This window comes from Macadamia integrifolia, chromosome 10 (assembly GCF_013358625.1).
Source record: "Macadamia integrifolia cultivar HAES 741 chromosome 10, SCU_Mint_v3, whole genome shotgun sequence".
In the NCBI taxonomy this organism is placed as follows: Eukaryota; Viridiplantae; Streptophyta; class Magnoliopsida; order Proteales; family Proteaceae; genus Macadamia; species Macadamia integrifolia.
In genome coordinates, this window is record NC_056566.1 from 30,532,742 (window position 1) to 30,552,480 (window position 19,739).

The following is a 19,739-nucleotide window of genomic DNA, read 5'->3' on the forward strand; positions in this document are numbered from 1 at the left end:
AAAAAAAAAAAGTACAGAATCAACCAGTAGAATAGATCCACCAAATCACTCCCTGACGTCATAAACATATATAAATATTAAATGTTAGAACACGTGAGGAACTTGTCCTACGTGGCCATTGTGGAGAGAAAAAGTTGTCTATTGATTGACACCTATTTAACTTTCACTGTTTTCTCATTTGTGTTTTCATAAAAATACCCTTATTAGGGCCATCCCATTAATACTTTATGCTCCTCCAAAACACATTGTGTCATTATTTCTAAAATTATCCTATTTACGAAAAAAATTAATTTTTTTTTTGGTATAGGCCAAAGAGAGACCCTCATCGCCATGAGCATCTATCACCTTGGTTTCTTAATTTTCTTTTTCACTTTTTATTTTTTATAGAAAAAAAGTTACCGACTTTTTCTCATTACTAAAAATTCTTTTATTTGACAATTCAATTTCCCACACCCTCATTGATGGGAAACTACACTTTGATTAGCAATTTCTTTCCCTATTTTTTGATTTTTGATTTTAATTTTTTTGTCTCTTCGTAAATAAATGCATCAGTATGCATTTTTATAATGAAATTTATCTGGGAAAAAATTTCCCATTGCTATTATAGTATCATCCTCTCATGTGGGTTTTTTTTTTTTTAATATATATATTCTTTTCTTACTTTGGCTATTACTTGTATTGTCATTGATATGGTGCAAAAGATTCCCCACACGAGCATCCCCAATTTATTATCCAACATTATGTGCTAAATTTCTCAAATTACTATCATTAAATGGGGTGGGGTGAAGAGAGGAAGAAGAATTTTAGGGATCATAATGTTTTGCCCCTCAAAGATCAAGTATTGATTTGGCCACAATATGATTGATATGATTCTAAAAGAAGAGAAAGAGAGAGAGAGAGAGAGAGTAAAATGCAAAAGAAGGAAGATAAACAACAAGAATAATATGGTTATATAAGTCATATAACCAATTGTCTTGTTGTGTTTGTAATATTTTTTCTACTAAAAACTGTTCTAGTGTTGTCCATACCTTAGAGCCCGTTTGGTATCATTTTTGTTTTAGAAACGCCGTTTCGTGTCATAAATGAAAATTTCAGTTTTTGTGTCAATATGCAGTTTTTAAACGAAAAAATGGTGTTTCAAAATTTCAGATTTTTATCGGGAACTTTTTTTTTTTTTTTTTTTTTTTGTTGTAAATGTACGAACTGGGAGTGGAACTCAAAATGCGGTTTTGTCGAATCTAATTTTTCAGTTTTTTTTTTTCAGGTTTTGTTCTAAAAAAAAAGAAACGGATCATAAGTGCACCAAACAGAAGATTCTGTTTTTTCGTTTCAATAGAATAAAAAAACTCCAAAAACTTTTTTTTAGAACAATACCAAATGGAGCCTTAGCCTTAAGAGAGACTATCTATGACATGTCAATAGCATGGTCATATTTCATTCGTTAATTTTTTGTATTTTTATTCAAACTTTGTGTATTTCATGTTTAAAAAAACAAAAAAAAGGAAAAAAATTGAAAAATTAAAAAAAAAGAGAACAATAAATTAATGACATTAATTTGAAAGGTGGCGTTTATGTGTCCGGTCGCGGTGTTCATATTGCTTTTTAGGCAAATTTTTTTCTTAAAATATAATATAAAATAAATAAATATATTATCCGACGAATGGGAATGTAGGATGGTGGGGGTCGCTTTAAAAAGCTCCACTTCTGCTGCCTTTTTGCGAGTCCTACAGTGCCATCTTTGTTATTCCAAAAATTTCCCCAACCAGATTTTCATTGTTTTTTCACGTAACCAAACACTTTTCTCTTCTTGGTGTCCGAACAAACCAAACGACACCGCAGTACCCACGCCACCAACATTCCAACATCTAAAACATGAATCCATAATTACTATTTGTATTTTCCCTTATTTTCTTTGGTAAATTATTTTTCCCTTAGTTAGGAAGCTTTATAAAACTGGATAAGAAATCCCAAATCTGAACGAGTCCCTCTTTATTTCATCTTCTTGCTTCTCTCAACAACATCTACTCCCTTCCTCCGCCCTCTGTTCCCTGCACTCAATCACGCAATCTCTTCTCTTGCATCGATTGACGATTCTTCGGCAAACCGGTGGATGCGTACGTGCTTCCTATGATCATCGTGACAGGTAATTACAAACAATAATCGAATTAGTTTCCCAATTGAGGAGAGTAAGAAAGAAAAAACCTTGTTTTTAAGAATGTTTCCTGTGATTTTATTTTGTGTTCTTCACGATTCCGATCTCAGTCTTCTAAACTGGTTCTTCTTAGAGTTAAGATTCCTCTGTTGGGTAGATTTAAAGTTACAATTTTGTCATTTCTATGGCCGCTATAGAGGAGAGGAGATGTCTGTTCTCCTTCTCTCTGTATTCTCTCCCTTCTTTGGTTTCTAACAATTTTGTTTCTTTTTGGGTTTCTTGCAGGTCTTATCACCTTCGTGGAGGAACGAGAACCAATTAAAGACTGAGTTAGAGAGTGGATTCCTATTCCAATTCATTCCAATCCCAATTTCCCATTCCAAAAGATCCTCTCCCAATCGCTAGAATCTTCCTGATAGGATCTCCATAGTGGGCATTTACCACTAGTGTATTTGGATTAGATGGAGTCGCCTTTGTTCTTAAATTCTGAAACTAATTTTGATAGATCCCGAGAGTCCAGAAGGAAGAAGAAGAAACTCGCGAGCCCAAGGCAGACCCAAAACCAAAACCAAAACCAAAACCAGTTGAGATGGAAATCTCCAGCTGAACAACAGAATTACTCTTCAAAGCTCATCGAAGCCCTGCGTCAAGTTCGTCGCAATCGAAATCCTTCAGCTTCACCTGAAGCAGAACCTTCTCCTGCGGAATCTATCCCACGCGGAGGTCGTGCTGTGCGTGAAGCAGCCGACAGGGCCTTAGCCATAGCGGCCAAGGGACGAACGAGGTGGAGCAGAGCAATCCTGAAAAGCCGTCTTAAGTTGAAATTCAAGAAGAGGAGGATACAAAGGGTGGCGGCGGTTGCCGGCGACTGCCTATCGAAGCGACGAGGATTCTGTGTCGTTGGATTGAACTTGAAAGAGAAGAAGAGAATGACAGGGGCTCAGGTGCAACGGAAAGTTCGTGTTCTGGGACGGTTGGTTCCTGGCTGCCGGAAACTTCCATTGCCGAACCTATTGGAGGAAGCCTCGGATTATGTAGCAGCGTTGGAGATGCAGGTCAGAGCCATGACCGCTCTCACCAACCTTCTCTCCGTCTCTGCTGCCGGTCCTTCGCCCGTCGATCGGTGCGGCTCGACTCGACCGCCGACACAGAGCTGATTGGTCGTTCCCTACCAACTCCCTGCCCTGTCCCTTTTTTTTTTTTTATTTCCTTACTTAATTACCACTTTGAATTTTATATTCTTGTATTTTAATTTTGTATACATGGCTTTTTTCTCTTTCTTCTTTGGGTTTCGGCCTCCATAATTGGGACCATTACCCTCTCATAACCCCTTTCTCACACCTCTTTTGAATTAAATATTCTTATTCTGTGCATTACTTTTTTTTTTTACACAGTTGTTAATTAGATATTAACCTATGGGTTACCTGTAAACCCATGTGACTCTCTCTCTCTTGCTACCCTAACCTAGTGACCGCCATTGTCCGCCTATTGGACGTTAATAAGACCAATGACTACCTACTTTTATATATATTTAATTATACATACTTACATATGAAGGATTTGATCTCAAAACCTTCTCCAAGCCGAAATTGCCACCAAAGAAGGCTAGTGTTCATATTCTCTCTCTCTCTCTCATACAAACATTGTTCCACCCAAAAAAACTAAATAAATGGGTTTTGCTTGGTCCATCACATTCAATATAACATTTGTACATTAAGGATATTTTGATTAGGGTTAGACTTAAAATGATTTTAAGAGAAATGGAGAGAAAGGCATGTATTACTTAGTAATATTCCATATAACCAATCGCATTTAGTTAGGATAAGGTTGAGTATTATTATTGTTGTAGTAGAAATATTTTGGATAGGAACAAGAGATTGGGGCCTAGTCATGTGGCCTTTGCACCAATGTGGGGTCAATGAGAGTGCATGTAGAGAATTTATTTGACAAAATAATGGGATAGTAATTTTACGCACCTTTATGTTGTGGTTGAGAACCACACGAACAAGTAGTTATTCTCTTCCCTTCTAATAGTAGAAAAGGATTTTTAATGGGGAGGGGATTTAGAAAAAAAGATATGCATGTTATAGGCCTTGTGGTTGTAAAATGGTTGTCTCATGCATATTTACATGTAGATTAACTCAAAATAAATAATGGAAAAACATGATTTTGCTTTTGTGAAATTCTATATAAACCAATAAGAAGGCAACCAGCCCCAAACTCCAATTCAGGTTATAGACCTTATGGGTTGTAAAAGGGTTTGCCTTTTTTTTTCTTTTTTCACTAATTAACCTTGGCTACAAAATGATTTCCCATAAATAGTGTTTTAGTGGATCCATTTAGTTGGGCTTATTCAACAACTTCTAGAGACTTAGATGAAGAGGGAAAATCAGGGTTGGAGGGGAGGAGGGACGGATTGTCCTTGGTAAGGTAAGGTAAGGTATTATTGATAAAAGTGGAGAACAAGAACTAACTCAATCAGAAGAAGAAGAAGAAGAGGGGGAGAAGCTTTAGGTGAAGAGAAAGTGATTGGCAGATTCAGTCTGGACAGATTGGGTGATGGTGGTTGTTGGTTTGCTTTTAGGCCTTTTGGCATATGCGAGTTATTAGGAGGAATGATGTCCAAATTCCATGGATCCATTTCTTCCGCGATCCTTTCCCCTCTTTTCACCATTCCCAATCGAATGCTATAAAGTAGTTATTGCACATATATATCCAGCAGATTCCTGCCTACTGAAGTGGGAATTATTTCTTAATTTTTTTTGGTGCGATTGGCTGCTACATGCTACAGAAATGTCTCCATTCCATGAATCCTAAAGTTTAAGAACCCATAATCAGGATCTGAAATCTGAATTAGTCCCTACTAATTCCAATCTGGATTATTCATAATCGGCTCTAAATTATCTTAATCTTAGATTTTGGAATGAGATCAATCATAATAGGGATTGGCTTTAGTCAATCTAATCCTGGTTTCTAAAACCCTGATCAATCCCATCTTCCCAAATTTGACATCAAATATTGATTTCAAAATAGGTATATATATAGGTGGATATGAAACTCCAAAAACTGATTATTTATGATTGAGTTTCTCTACATTGTGGGTGTGGAGGGAATTTTACATCCACCCACTCTCATCTGGCTAGTCAGGGAGGGGAATTTTCGACTTCCTCGAATAGGGGTGGTAATATAGTCCTATCACACATGGTCACATCACTGGTGAAGAACATTATGATCTCATTCACATATATTCATGTTTGTAACATTGGTAGAAAATGCAACTAGTAGAATTCTAATCTTTTTCAAGGATCTATCTTTAGTCTCATTTCCTCTCCTAAGAACTCGAAGTGAAATTAAATTGTGTTCAATTCAAAGTTTTCCTCCTAGGTGCACCCACACGCACACACATGAGCCCGGATTCTCTCCTTCCAGCTATACCCTTCAACCCCATCTCACACATGAGGAACCAAATGTTGGAGGTATGATGTCTTTAATTTCATCTCTGGTAAAAATGGATTAATTTTGGAGGGCCGTAGCTAGGCGAGGTTTTTCATATATTTTCTATTTAGGGTATGACCATATAGTTGTAGCGAGATCTTCTTTTTTTATAAACAAAGTTTGAGAGGTGTGAGGATGAGTGTTGTAATCATATTCTCTATTAATGGTAAAACAAGATTTCATCTCACTAAGGATGTAGACTGAATCTCATATATAATGTGTGATTGATTATTCTTTTTTTTTTTTTTTTTTTTTTGTTGCATCATCCTAGGGTTATGTTTCTACACCAAATTCCAGAGAGAAGGAATTCGTCACCTTGACAAAAACCCTATTACTATTAAGAGAGAGAGAGAGCCGCAGTGAGTGTCTCTGACCCACACTCAGGTCATACCACAGAGGGAGATTGTGAAGAATATCGTCACCTTAGCAAAACCCTATTACAGTTAAAAAGAGAAAGAGAGCCGCACTTAGTCCCTGGGACTTGGGAAAGACCCTATTACAATCAAGAGAGAGAGCTGCAGTAGAGGGACACCAACTCAGGTCCAGGGAGAGAGAAGCAGTGGGTCTCGCTCTCAGCTAGTCTTAAATCTTATTTAATGTATGAGACTGACAGGTTAGAAAAGGAAGCTGAAGTGTCGCCCCCATAGGACATAACAGAATAAGAAAGCAATTATATGCAGGTCGTCGTTTAGTGAGAGAAGCTTTTTCTATCTTGATTGGGGTTTAGGTTTTAGGAGAGCCATGTGTTGGGCCGTCATCACCAGCAACAAAGCCGTCAATGCCATGGATCCATTACTCATTTCCTCTCTTCTCCTCCTTCATTCACATTATATAATATCTTTTAGAGAGAGAGAGAGAGAATGGGGCATAACCTTATAACTAGCATCTTTGGACTTTGCTGTTTCAGTTGATTGATCTAATGAATAGGAGACATAGACTGCGTTGTGTGCGTGCGAGATGACAAGAAGAGGTGAGACAAGAGTGTGCAGGACCACACAGGCCTTTGGTTCTTTGTCGCTTGTCGGTTTCAAGCTTCATCCATCCATCTGGAGCTGAACTGGACAAACACCATTACCTACCCACTCACAACACATGCTGTCATGCTCCTTCCTTCCCTTCTTCCTCTCCGTCTCTTTTCTTCTTTCTAACCCTTTTTTTTTTTTCTTAAACTTAATTTACATATATCAAATGTTTAGGAGGAAGGTTGGGCACACCGCTAATTTAGTTTACACATGGTATGAACAACTTTTTCATGAGGTGGAAGAAAGAGAGTGACACTAGTCTGTGCAACTTGGCCGCGTGCCCTGACTTTTCCCATACGTTTACGGTAATAGTACATGAAAATGAAAATAAGAATGAAATCTCAATTGATTAAGAAAAACGTAAGGTTTCATGTAATAGTAATAATTTTACATTAGATGTAAAGACTTATAAGGATTTGAACATCTTTTCCTTAATCACTAACCATTAAGATTATATTCACCTAAGTCGCAACATAGTGAGTTTTTCTTTAATTAGTCCAATTGGGTTGGGCAAAGTTTGGGCCGGAAAGGGCTCATTTTATTTATATGAAACAAAAGAAATTAAGTTCATGAGAAACCATGGAAGTAGGGAATAATAAAATATCATAAATTGGTATGTGAAGAATGCATTGCACTTAAATAGCCTTGGTTGAAAAAGCTTTATAGAATAGAAGTTAAAAACCGGCTTACAAAGTGAGGGGACCCAAGATCATATCAACCTACATCAATTCTCATAGGAAATCGATGAGGGATCAGCCCACATAAGTTGATATGGGATCGTAATATATCATCACACTTTCGAACCCGACGTCCATGACAGCCCACTCCGGATCAAGTAGCCCTTTCTAGGCGGCTCTCACTCTGCTCCAGGGTTTCTGCCTGGCGGCAGGTAGTCCTTTCTTAGGGGCTCTCACTTTGGAACTAGGTTGCCCCTTTCACGAGTGGGTTGGGGCGAGGATCGATTGCTCTAATACCATTGTTATGGTTCTGGAAGAACTCAACCCCATAAATCAGTTTACAAGGTGAGAGGACCGAAGACCATATCAACCCGCATCAATTCTCATAAAAAATCGATATGAGATCAGCCCCCAGAAGCTGATATGGCATCGTAACAACACCCCAATGTCTAGATTTTTTTTTACTTGTACTTTTGATGAGTAAAAACTTTCGTCCACCATCTTATGTAACTATGGATTTTCGACGAAACTTCCTTCAAAAGAGAATGATGTGCACGAATGTTCTTGTGACTCATATTAGCCTTCTTTTTGTAACAAATTTATATATTTTTAAAAATTTAATACATTAAATATATCCCCTTTACCGTGACTATACATTTTCAATAATTTATTTTAATACTTGGCAGAGCCCCAATTGCGCTAAAACATGACAAATAAGTAAATGACGATGTGGATGTGTTCACAAAATATGAATGCCAAAAAAACTGCATCATGTGACAATTGTGTCGATGGGTTTATGAAACCCCCTTTAAATATTTTTTCCTATTAAGAAATATTTTTTAATAGATAGTGTCTTAAGTAACGATTGTCAAAATAACATTTTTATGGATATTTATAGGATTTGATACATTGTTTTTAAGGGAGAAAGAATACTCTTGGCGAAGGAAATGGCTAGACATATTAGGGTGCGGAAAGAAAGATCATGCATCCGGTGTACCAAGCGTTGAAGATACTCTCATGCGCCTGCATCAACAGGGTAGCTAGCGTTCATTGTCTATTGCCTCTTGGATCTGACTTGTCTCCAACGAGCGTCCAACGATTTTGCCGATGGTCAACACATGGACTTCGACAAAACCGATGGTTCATTGACTTCGACTTGTCTCTCCTCTTGTATCTTCTCTCTCTGAATGATTGCAGAGGTGATGAATGAATGAAACCTTCCTCTTCCTTTGTAATACAAGTGTTCTTGGCGGTAGTCGTGTCTGTATATAAGCCCCACCATGATGACAATGTCAAAACCTTCTCTCCAGCGGCATCGGAGTCCTTCACCTTCCTCTTCCTTTGCCGACAGTGGCAAGACTAGATGAAAGTGCATAAAAGAGAACAAAATCACAAACCCTACCAAACTTCCGGCGAGAGCAAACATAAAAGTTAACTGAAAACCAAACTTAATTTGCAGAACCCGCACAACCATAAACATGAAGGAAAATTCAGGGAGAGAGAGAGAGAGAAAAAAAAAAAAAAAAGAGAAAGAGAAAGAGTAACCTCACTGAGAGGAGCTGCCCGAAGTGACAATGTTGACGACGAGTGAGACGGCGGCAACGAAGCAAGTCGCAAGGGTTTGGGGTGGTTCTATCAGATACCAAGTAGAGAGAGAGAGAGAGAGAGAGAGAGAGAGACGGGAGGAGACCGTCGGATTTGTCGAAGTCCAAGTGTCAACCATAGGCAAAATCTTTGGACGCTCGTTGGAGCGTCAATCGTTGGAGATGAGCCGGATCCTTACCTCTTTCCTTTTTAGTATAAGATAAAAAAAGTTCCAATTAGAGTAAATATTTTCATTTCACTTGTGTACTCAAAAATTATACATGACAAAGACATCTTTTAATAATGATATAGTGATAAGTCAATTTCAAAATACTTTTGAAAACCATTTTACACCCCTAAGATAAAGGTCTATTCTACTTTGCAACGACATCAATCTTTAGCATAGCAACATTTGAGCTTTATGTAATGTTGTGTGATTTGCGTATTCCTTTAAATATTAAAGGAAAATTTTTATAGAATTGTCATATGTCTAATTATGATGTATGGTGTGAAATATTGGACCGTTAAATATACTAAGTGTTGCAAAAGTGAGGATGTTTAGATGAATATGTGGCAAAATGAGAAAGGACAAAGTAAGAAATAATCACATTAAAGTTGAGTTGTATATAGCTCCGATTCATGATAAGATACGAGAAAATCGTGTGATGTGACATGGTTATGTTTAACGGAGGCCTTTAGATGCTTTAGACCCAAAATCTTTGAAGTGCATGCAATAAGCTAGAACTTGGGACCTATCTCTTGCGAGTTGCGAGGTAATACCACAAACCAGCCGAGCAAGGGACCATTGTCCATTGAAATCCCAAATTTAATTTAGACCTTTTAAAAATCCTAAAATGAAGCCAATAATTAATAATGAAATTAGTATACAAATATCAAATAATCAAATAAATAAACATATTCTATTTCCAACCATGTACATGGCATCTGAATTAGACACAAGAAAAAAAAAAAAATGAAGGAAGCCACTAAGAAAGTATGAAATAGAGGACAGGAGCTCAGCAACCACAGGAGACAAAGAAGACTTTGGTTGTTCAACGTTTAATTAGGTTTAATAATTAATTAATTGATATGACCTTGACGTGTGTCCTCAATTAAGTGCGACCATAATTAAGTAATTGAGGACCTCCATTAAGTAAAGCTAGCTGCTAATAGAAACTTAGCACGTAACCCAGTAGGTTTCCATTAAATTATATTTGCATCAACGTGTGAGTGGACCATTATTTATTCAGGTACTGAGATATAACCATGTGCCCTTATAACCATTAGTCCAAGTGTCTCAAGCTTTTAGGTCATTCCAGCTTATGTAAGCCGCCATGGGAACACGTTCTACCTACAAATGACTTACACATGGCACCCACTTAGTTACACATGCCGGCTAGGTAGCAGCCTCATCGAACCAAGTATTTTATACTTGGAATTAGTAGGGTGTAGGGGAAGGGTCGAGTTGGTTCTGTTGAACCGGAATCAGTAAGAATCAATCCCAAAAATCCTAGAATCAGAAAATTAACTCAACGACCCATCTTAGAAACCCTAGAAGCAGACACTTTAGAATGTCTAGAATAAAGATTGGTCATAGTCGATTCAACTGATCGATCTAATCGATTTCCATAATTTATATAGGGATTGAGTTCCTTGCCTAGTTATGTAGACACCATTTGATAATGTTTCGTTTCTGCTGTTTTTGCAGTTTCTTGTTTCTAGAAACAGAGAGACAGCCTAAAAAGCGTTTGATAAAGTTATTTCGTTTCATCCGTTTCTAGAAACATCAATATTTATGCATATTTACAATTTTAGAAACGAATTTGAGAGAAAAAAAAATGTTGTTGTGTCCTATAAATCTCTCAACTATTTAAACCTAAAAAGAAGTAACTGAACTCTCTCCCTTTTGGACATCTGATGATATTATTGGGGTTTTTAGTGGTATTATGTTTGCAAAAAAAAAAAATTGTTTTAAGAAACAGGTTTATTAAACACCAAAAAATTTATTTTTGTTTCTGAAAATATGAAAATCCATTTCTACTGTTTCTAGACACGAAAACAACATAAACATTATCAAATGGTGCCGTAGTGTGCTAGTGTCTCCCAGTGTTTAACTCTTTCGTCTTATAATAGAGAGCAAATACGTAATTTTGTAGGAAGGAGGAGAGAGATAGGCATAGGAAAGTGCTAAGATATACTATGCAGCCTGACAGTGTTCTTTCTCTCTTTTATGTGGTACTGTCAAAAAAATGTTTTACCTGCCCCAAAATATAAAACCAACTTATTAAAAATTTGATTTTTCATGGATCGGTTCAACTAGTTCAAGCTGACTTTTGACACCTCTAGTTTTCAGTAGTGCATTGAACAGTGATCAATAATATTCTAGCTCCTCATGGCAAACAATTAGTATGAGAACAAATATTAAACAAAAATATATTCAAGAATAAACATTATTGTTGCTATGGATCTTAATCCCAGTGTTAACAGATTAATTTAATTATTGTATTTAATGGAATTTCGGTGTAGATCAAAGAACAAATGATCTTCAATTATTCAGCTAATCTTCTTTGTAGTGCTTAATTGTTTTTGATTATCAGACATGTTACAAACAATGATTTATATCTATAAAACAATTAACTAAGCAGGTGTGATGAGGAAGAAAAAAAAGAAAAATATTAAGAAGCCCTGATCTCAAGCTTCTTATTCCAACATAAATGTCTAAAACTCTTCCTTTTGTTACCAGAGACATTGGCAAGGATGATCATAGGTCTTCATATAGACCAGTCCAAGGTCCCCTAATATGGAAACACAAGAAACAGAAAAAAAAAAAAAGGAAACCCTAATTTCTATTAAAACCTCTGACAGGTTGATTGAGCTGGAATGAGAAACTTAAGAAAGTCGCATAGAATATGCATTGAATCTGGAAAGGGAAGGAGAAGGAATAATCCAGAGTGTTTTTGATGGGATAAGCATGAAAACTTGGAATGAAAGCTTAGGACTTAGCCTTTGTTAGGAGCTAGCTAGATGGGTTTATGGGAGGGAATCATGTGAGTGCATGTGCAGTATTAGCTTAGCCACCTTCATATTATCCTTAAATCACCAAAACCCATTTTCCTTTCACATATTTAAGAAGCAGAAGAGCAGAAGAGCAGAAGAGCAGAAGAGCAGAAGAGAAGAAGAAGAAGTTGGTGATCTTCTTTGAAATCCTACTGGAACTCATGGGCGCATCTCTCCATCCTATCCTTGCTTCCCTTGATTTAAAGGATATGTTCCCAGAGAGTGCTTCTTCAGGTACTGATCCTCTCTGGTGCAAATCCTTAAAAGCTCGGGCAATAAGAAGAAGAAGAATGAAAAAGAGGAACAATGGAGGAAGGATCTTGATGAAAAGGAAGAGGGTTCTTCTGGGAGGTCATTCTAGAATGCCCACCATGAATGGAATGGAGAGGAAGGTTAGAACCTTGAAGAAGCTTATCCCTAATGGTAGGAGTACTCCATTAATGGGTTTGGATGGACTTTTCAGGCAAGCAACTGATTACATATTGTCTCTGCAAATGAAAGTGAAGGTTATGCAGGTTATGGTCAAGGAACTATCAGGTTCTGATGAGTAAAGAATCTTAGTTCATTTGTTGTAAAGATTGATATATGGCTATATCATTCCTATTTAATTTTTCTGTGATATTGAGAATCAGGTTTGGGTGTCCAAATATGTCTTTGAATTAGTACTGTAATTTAGTTTTATCCCCTGGGTGATTATGAAAGGGATGCAAATACTACTACTATTGTCATGGCATGCATGTATCCATTAATTTAAATTTGTAAACCAAGATTCTCTAGTTCTTGTTCTAATATAACTCAATTGGTTTCATTCTTTTTATGATGTCAGAAATAAACGAGTGTGTTTATGATATTCATTAATTTCCTTTTATCCTCAATCAAAGTTATCCATTAGCTAGAGAGAAGGAAGAGAGAGAAAAAGTGTATCCATCTTTAGTTGGACCTATCTTGTTGGCTAATGCAAGGATAAGGTTTACATGGTTTGGCAAAGTGTCTACTTCCACAGTGAGATGAGTGTGGCTTCACTAACCATGACGAACATAGGATTACATACTTTCTTCCTCTCGCCTCTCTATTTATGAAGAATTCACTCTAAATATAAAAATTCAATTTTCAAAATTACCCCTCCTCATTTTATTGGTTTTTTTCTCCCATAAAATTTCTTGGGGAAAGGTCCCCATGTTTCTAGTTTGAGCAGGAATCTCTACTTGAACGAGATAATGACCGTAGAAAAGATAGGGGATATCTCAGTCGTTCATCAATTATCACTTTGATGCATCACCCTTGATCCATGAATCTGAATCAAGTTCATGTACGAGATTCGTCCCTAGTCCATGGATTTGAAATCTATTAAATGAAGAGAGAGAAAATAGATTCTAAATTCACAGACAAGGATATACGAGATTGTTCACGTATGTGAAACTGATCGGGTCTCATGATCCACCATCACTTGACCCTTGCTCCACTATTACACCGTCCACATCCCTCCGTTCCTGCACTCTTGGTGGTGTCTCCCACTCTTTGGATCTCTCTCCACTCACCGCACTTTAAAAAAAAAACGTCGAACTAGTGGGAAGCCATGGATGGGGTCCAGTGACGGTGCAGGGTCATTGGCCGCCGTCCATAGGTTAGGTTTGTGCCGTTTTTCCTGCCCAAAGATAACTAGAGCTGGCTTTGACAAACTTTGGCCCAGTTTGAGCTCAGTCCACTGATATAGATCTAAGCTTGGCCCAAATACTAGATGTGGGCTTGATTCCGAATCATAGAGATGAGCAGCTCATAGAGAGAATTAGTTCACCGAAACCCAACCCAACCCCTCGGCCCATACTGCTTTCCTAAATCCAATCATCTACAAAGACGAAAATACCTCTCTGTTGTCCCAGTCCCAGGTCTTGTTTGTTCTTCCCCTTCAGAAGTGATAGTGAATCAGTGTGGACTGTGGAGGGATACAGTTCTCTTCTGTGTCTCTCTCTATCTCTTTCTCAATGGCTTCTTCGTCTTCTTCATCTGCGGTATTGGAACGAAGGGGTATTCCCGGAGCTTCATTCGTTGAAGATGTTCAGACTTATCTCACACAATTAGGCTTAGATGTAAACTCCACCCTCGCATTTCTTCAAGAAAGGTCAGAACTTTATCTAACTTTTGGGTTTATGCTATTCTATGGGTTTATTGTTATCAAAAAATTCAGATCATACTCATAGTTAATTTGGTTTTGAAGTTCGCAATGAGGGGTTTTGTGGTGTTTTGGTGATTGGCCTTTTCATTTTTGTGTTGGTTTCTGAGGACTTGGTGCTTTAGAGAACTTCAACTTCATTTAGTTTCTCTCGTAGTACTTGTACTTAAACCTGATTTGAATCCTTGGAACTTCTACTTTTCGATAGGTTTCTCTGTAGCTGATTTTAACCCTTTAGTTTTCTTACCCTGTTTGTTGAATGATATTGAATTTCCAAACATGTGATTCCGTTAAACCTCTGTTCGGTTGGTATCCGAGTTATCGATACTGAATGATCGTAAGAAAACTGATTTCATGTTCGATTGATGACATGATAGATCATATTATCCTTAGGAGCCCAGAAGCCATTTTTTCCTTATTATATCATTTGACTCAAGTAAGCAATATTGCATAGTGAATTTCTGTAAAGGTGAAGTTTTACATGAATATTTGTTAAGTTTGTCTCGAATTCTTGACCCGTTTTGAATATTGACCCGATTCGACATATTTTGGTGGCGACCCGAATGGGAATTTTTCTGAGATCTGTGATGGGCTCCGGGCTTGGGTTAAGTTTGTCTCGAATTCTTGACCCGTTTTGACCCTTCCCATCCCTTGTTTTGGTGGCGACCTGAATGGGAATTTTTCTGAGATCTGTGATGGAAGCGGCCCAAGCCCGGAGCCTATCATTGATCTCGTATGGGGGTGCGGGGGCGTAGCCCCCGCGGTATGGTTCGACCGGATCGACCGCGACCCGATGGGTATTATTTATATTCCAATGAATTACTAATAAATGTGTATTGTGTTATATGAGATTGGCTTCAATGCCACTTTCACCATGCTCCTGTTCAGTTTTTTGATCTTATAACTGAGTTCATCTCTATTTGGATTAAATCATTTTATAACTGTGCTCTTTGATGTTCTTATTGATATAGTCATCTTACCTCTCTGGAATAAAGAAATCCCTTTGTTGATGAATTTCTCTCTGGAATAAAGTGTAGCCATAAAAATTCAGTTGGCAAAGGATGGCTATTATCACCTACCATTTCCCTTCTCTACACCTTCCCTAGGATCCAACATAACAAAAAAGGAACCATGTCCCATGGAGTTCACTGGGGTCACCCTAGAGAGAACTCAAACTTGGGAACATATTGTGAGACTCTTTAGCACATTTACTCCAGCCAAAAGTGTGTTAAAAGGACTACAGTATTTATGTGTTTCTCTGTTCTTTTAATATTATTTGACAGGCTTCAGCAATACAAATTGGTTGAGATGAAGCTTCTTGCCCAGAAGAGGGATCTTCAGGTTCTTTTGCATCTTGATGTTGCTCATCAGAATTAATTTTCCTTTTTCTCATGGAGAAGGCTTACATTTACGATTTTGTAAAACTTATTTGTTTCTGTTTTCTTGTTCATCTTTTGGTGAACACCAGGCAAAGATACCCGACATTGAGAAGTGCTTAGACATAGTTGTCGCTTTACAAGCTAAGGAGGGTACTGGTGAGGTTCGTTATTCATAAATCTATATATTCTCTGGAAATTGTTGATAATTTATATTCCTGATGGCTATTAATATGTGTATCTTTAGATTTTAAAGATACGTATATGAAGAAACAGGATCTAGGATATTCTACTTATGTATGGAATTTGATACCTGCATGTTGATGTATACATTGAGCTTGTGTATTCCATCATTTTTAATTGAAGAAACTACTCGGAGTTGCATATTATGCTATAGAAAATATCATCCCTATTTGTTATTAACTGCTGTTATGTGATCATGAAATTCAATTGCTAAAATATAAAGGTTGTCCTTTATATAGGTATTTAAATGTTTTAAACGAAAAAATTCACACTAATGAGCATTGGGAGTTCTAATAGCATTTTTTTCCTTCTTTTTTTACATATCAGAATTGATTTAGACAGAAACTGCCAAGGCGCAGGCAAACCCATGTAAACTGATAATCTGTCAGGCTGCATATGTGTTTAATCATCCATGTTCTACGGTTCACAGTTCTGTAAGTTGTGTCATGGTTCTCTCCTCAAATATTTCCCAACTCCTTGATTTGGTATCATTTAACATATGTGAGTTTGTGTATGTGTATGTAGAGTTTATGAAGTAGAGAAATAATGATTTTGGAGTTCTTTAGGTAGGAATTATATTTAGAAGGTAGGGTTCTCTTTTCGACTGCAGGCAGAAGGGCAAGTGTCTTTAGGTTAGTTTATAATAGACATTTTGCTAAAAATCTTGTAAATGTTGTAATGGTTCAGAAACTCCTAAGAAACTTGCCCAACTTGTTAATTTGGTGTCAAAAAGACCCTTTTGTGGGCTACATATGTCTCTTTTAGAGGAGCAACACTCTTTTCTTCCTTGGTGCTGGAGACACTCTCTTTTAGTTGCTCCTTTTGTGGGAGGGTTCATCCTTTTGTCCAATGGTAAAACGCAAATTTTTTTCTCATTAAAGAAAGTGTAATGCAAATTTTGCTTCCCAATACTTGGTGGATGGTGTTGTCTTCAAGAGAAGAGATCTTCATTGAATTTAATGTTAATGTAGTCGCCAAATTTTCTATTTTCCCATTATCTTAGGTAGTACTGATTCCAGGTGTGGCATATTTCCTTCTAATTATGTTAGTGATCCAGGATAGAAGTATGAGAGGCTGTCTATGATAGTATAGTGAATTTATGTAGAGGATAAGCTTGATCATTTATAGCATTAGGGATCTTTTGAAAAGGTTGTTTTATGATGAGCTTTTTACGTCTACAAAATGCGGTTGTGCTTGTGAATTCTTATTACTCAACGGCACTGAAGACAAGGGTTGATCCTTCCCATTCCGCAAGGGAGCTGTGAAATCTTATATCTTTCAGTTCATGGTAACAAATTAACCTGTGGTCTTTTGCTATGTCTACAGATGTACAAATTCCATGGGAACTCCTATTAGGAGGAGGAAAAAAAAATCCTTAGGAAGTAAAAACATCACATGACAAACCAATATCAACTAAGAAGAAAATCTTTGTTCTGGTATCTAAAAAAAAATTCCTTGCACATGACTTTTCTCAGAGAATAGAAGGGGAAAAAAACTCTGTTCTGGTATCTAAAATCCTCTGCAGTTTTAAGTTCTATAATCCGCTGCACTTGGTTGTAACTATTACTGGTCTTGGTGCTACGAATTTATTGAACGTGGTGTAGGGCGTGGATTTAGTGTCACAGATGTTCAGTAGATCGTGGAAGTTCAATTTTGGTGTTCTGTATCTTTTGTCAAGTTATCTTTGATCTTATGGTTGAGTTCCAGATAGTGATGTAGACTGGCTAAACCCATCATTACTTAATGTTTTATAACATTGTTAGTGTACCTTGAGCTCTGTGTCCTTTAATGCAGGCGCTGATCACTGATTTTGAAGTATCAGAGGGCATATACTCTCGGGCACGTATAGAGGATTCTGGTTCCATTTGTTTATGGCTGGGAGCAAACGTTATGTTGGAGTATTCATGTGAAGAGGTTGCTATGCATAGCTTGAAATATTATTTTGCTTACCTTCTGAGCATCAAGGAAGCAACTCTAATTCCTTACTTGTGTAGGCCGTTTCTCTTCTACAAAAGAATCTAGAAAATGCTAGAGCTAGTTTAGAAGTCCTTGTTGGTGATCTACAATTCCTGAGGGATCAAGTGACAGTAGCCCAGGTATGCTTAACATTAAGCGTGTTTTTGTTCTTTTGCCTCTTTGATGTAGACACATTGGTGAAGTTTCCTGGCTAATTAAGTGCAATTGATCAGGTCACAATTGCTCGTGTGTATAATTGGGATGTTCATCAGCGCAGAAGTAGGCAAACTGTTGCTGCTGCCAACACAGAGTCCTGAAGCCTGTCCTTCGCCTAGATACCTACAAATTTAGGGGAGGGAATTTTGGCTTTTCTAAGCTGAAAGTATGTTGATCCATTTAATTGCTATTTTCGTAAAGCGATGCTTTGAAAGGCTTATCTATCCCTCTATGAAGTTGATTGAGATATCTGTTTAATGGGTCTCAGTCTCTTCTTTTCTTTTTTCTTTTTTTTTTTTTTGGGGGTTGGTGGTGGGGGTTGGTGTGGGGGTGTGGAAAGAAGAGGATAATTCGGCTTTGGTTTGTGTGGTTTTCTGGTCCCGAAGTCCTCTGAGTGGAGAGATCTATTGTGACATTAGAACTGGTTTTGTTATAATAGATTGGGCTTGAACTGAACTCCATTGTACCAATTACTGCCAAAGTTTAATTTTAAATGGGAATGTGAATGGATGGATGTGTATACATGCTTTCAAGTATCTTCATCATCCAGGTTCAACAGTTGATTCAGTTTAGCTATATTAGATTATAAATGAAACAGAATCGGGAGTCCCAATCAGAATTGAATATACTGGGGCAGGCTCTTCTTTGAAAGTTGAAATCTTGTTTAGTGGAGGAAATTATGGGAATAGCAGAAGCTCCATTTTGAAAAGCCTGAAAGCAATGTTTTTGTGTTGGCATCATTGGTGTTACTATGGTATCCAGTGACTATGGCTCATTAGTCAAGAGAGCATGGATATGAATTTCCTTTTTAGAATAAATGATATAATATTGCAGTGGAAGTGATTATGTGTTGTGTTTCAATTTTTATTAAGATTGGCTTCATGATCAGAAGGGGCACTGCCCAATTATTAAGAATTCTCTATTTTCATAGAAAACAAGGGAGAGAGAGAGAGACATAAGAATATCAATTACACAGGTACAACGAAGGCTTGCTTGCCATGGATGCTGATATGGTCATCACCTGCAAGTTTATACAAACCCTTTATTTAGTATTGAAATGTCATTTTGTCTTCCGCTGCATTTGGATTTGACATCCACCCACTCCAACCCTTCTTCTCTTTTCTTAGATTTGAGAGCAGTCCTCTTGATTTCTTTTGCAATTTTAAATGATAAAGGCACTCACTCATTTAAAAAAAGTCTCAAGCATTGCTGTTTGACTTGGGGCTTCACATGTTTCGGGACCCTTGGTTCCCTAAAAGTCTACCTTTTTAAGTTTTAATAAACAAAGTGTTTGAATCACAGAATATTTAAGAAAGGAAACTTCCCTTGCGTGGGGCCGCATTTATCTCTCCCTCTGTTGCCCCTCCCTCCTTGTCACATTCATCTCTCTCTCTCTCTCTCTTGTTGTGGGGACTGGGGAAAGGAAAACAAATGACCTCTATTAATTTATTTAATGAAGAAACATTATATTCAACTTACAGTCTTATCATGGTTCTAATTAATAAGGGCTGAGACTTTGGTCAGTTCCCACTCAGGATAACCAAAAGAAAAGTGTAAAAAAAAAAAAAATCAATCCTTATGGGAAGGGCTTGGACATGAATCTCAAATGCGTTGACAGGTATTGGGATGCTCATCCCAACCCTATCGGTCCTTGGATGATCATTGAAAGATTATTGGAGAAGAGCTGGATCCATGGTGAAAGGGCTGAAGCCAATTAACTCAAGAAGGAGAGGAAGTATGAGCTGATACATACAATTTTGGCCCAAGCCTAATATAGAGGTGTCAATTGAT

At 37.3% G+C, this 19,739-nt stretch overlaps 3 protein-coding genes across 3 annotated transcripts; all 3 read left to right on the forward strand.

Moving 5' to 3' along the window:
• Nucleotides 1-1,958: 1,958 nt before the first annotated feature.
• On the forward strand, nt 1,959-3,525 carry LOC122091208 (transcription factor bHLH147-like). Its single transcript, XM_042661055.1, has 2 exons — nt 1,959-2,143; nt 2,438-3,525. The coding sequence occupies exon 2, from the start codon at nt 2,614-2,616 to the stop codon at nt 3,307-3,309; it is 696 nt and encodes a 231-aa protein (XP_042516989.1). The 5' UTR covers nt 1,959-2,143; nt 2,438-2,613; the 3' UTR covers nt 3,310-3,525.
• Nucleotides 3,526-12,148: 8,623 nt separating this feature from the next.
• LOC122092382 (transcription factor UPBEAT1-like) lies at nt 12,149-12,538 on the forward strand. The gene has a single exon (XM_042662694.1). It carries the CDS (start codon nt 12,149-12,151, stop codon nt 12,536-12,538), a length of 390 nt encoding a protein of 129 aa, XP_042518628.1.
• Nucleotides 12,539-13,882: 1,344 nt separating this feature from the next.
• Nucleotides 13,883-18,484, forward strand: LOC122091143 (probable prefoldin subunit 3). The gene is made up of 6 exons (XM_042660980.1): nt 13,883-14,106; nt 15,441-15,498; nt 15,626-15,697; nt 17,571-17,690; nt 17,771-17,872; nt 17,966-18,484. The coding sequence occupies exons 1-6, from the start codon at nt 13,970-13,972 to the stop codon at nt 18,047-18,049; spliced, it is 573 nt and encodes a 190-aa protein (XP_042516914.1). The 5' UTR covers nt 13,883-13,969; the 3' UTR covers nt 18,050-18,484.
• Nucleotides 18,485-19,739: the final 1,255 nt, after the last annotated feature.

What these genes read in the sequence shown, in the direction of transcription:
- LOC122091208 (XM_042661055.1), top strand. Translation starts at nt 2,614, where the DNA reads ATGGAGTCGCCTTTGTTCTTAAATTCTGAAACTAATTTTGATAGATCC.
- LOC122092382 (XM_042662694.1), top strand. Translation starts at nt 12,149, where the DNA reads ATGGGCGCATCTCTCCATCCTATCCTTGCTTCCCTTGATTTAAAGGAT.
- LOC122091143 (XM_042660980.1), top strand. Translation starts at nt 13,970, where the DNA reads ATGGCTTCTTCGTCTTCTTCATCTGCGGTATTGGAACGAAGGGGTATT. An exon ending in CTCGCATTTCTTCAAGAAAG is followed by an intron (nt 14,107 to 15,440) that starts GTCAGAACTTTA and finishes ATTATTTGACAG; the next exon opens with GCTTCAGCAATACAAATTGG. An exon ending in ATCAAGTGACAGTAGCCCAG is followed by an intron (nt 17,873 to 17,965) that starts GTATGCTTAACA and finishes GCAATTGATCAG; the next exon opens with GTCACAATTGCTCGTGTGTA.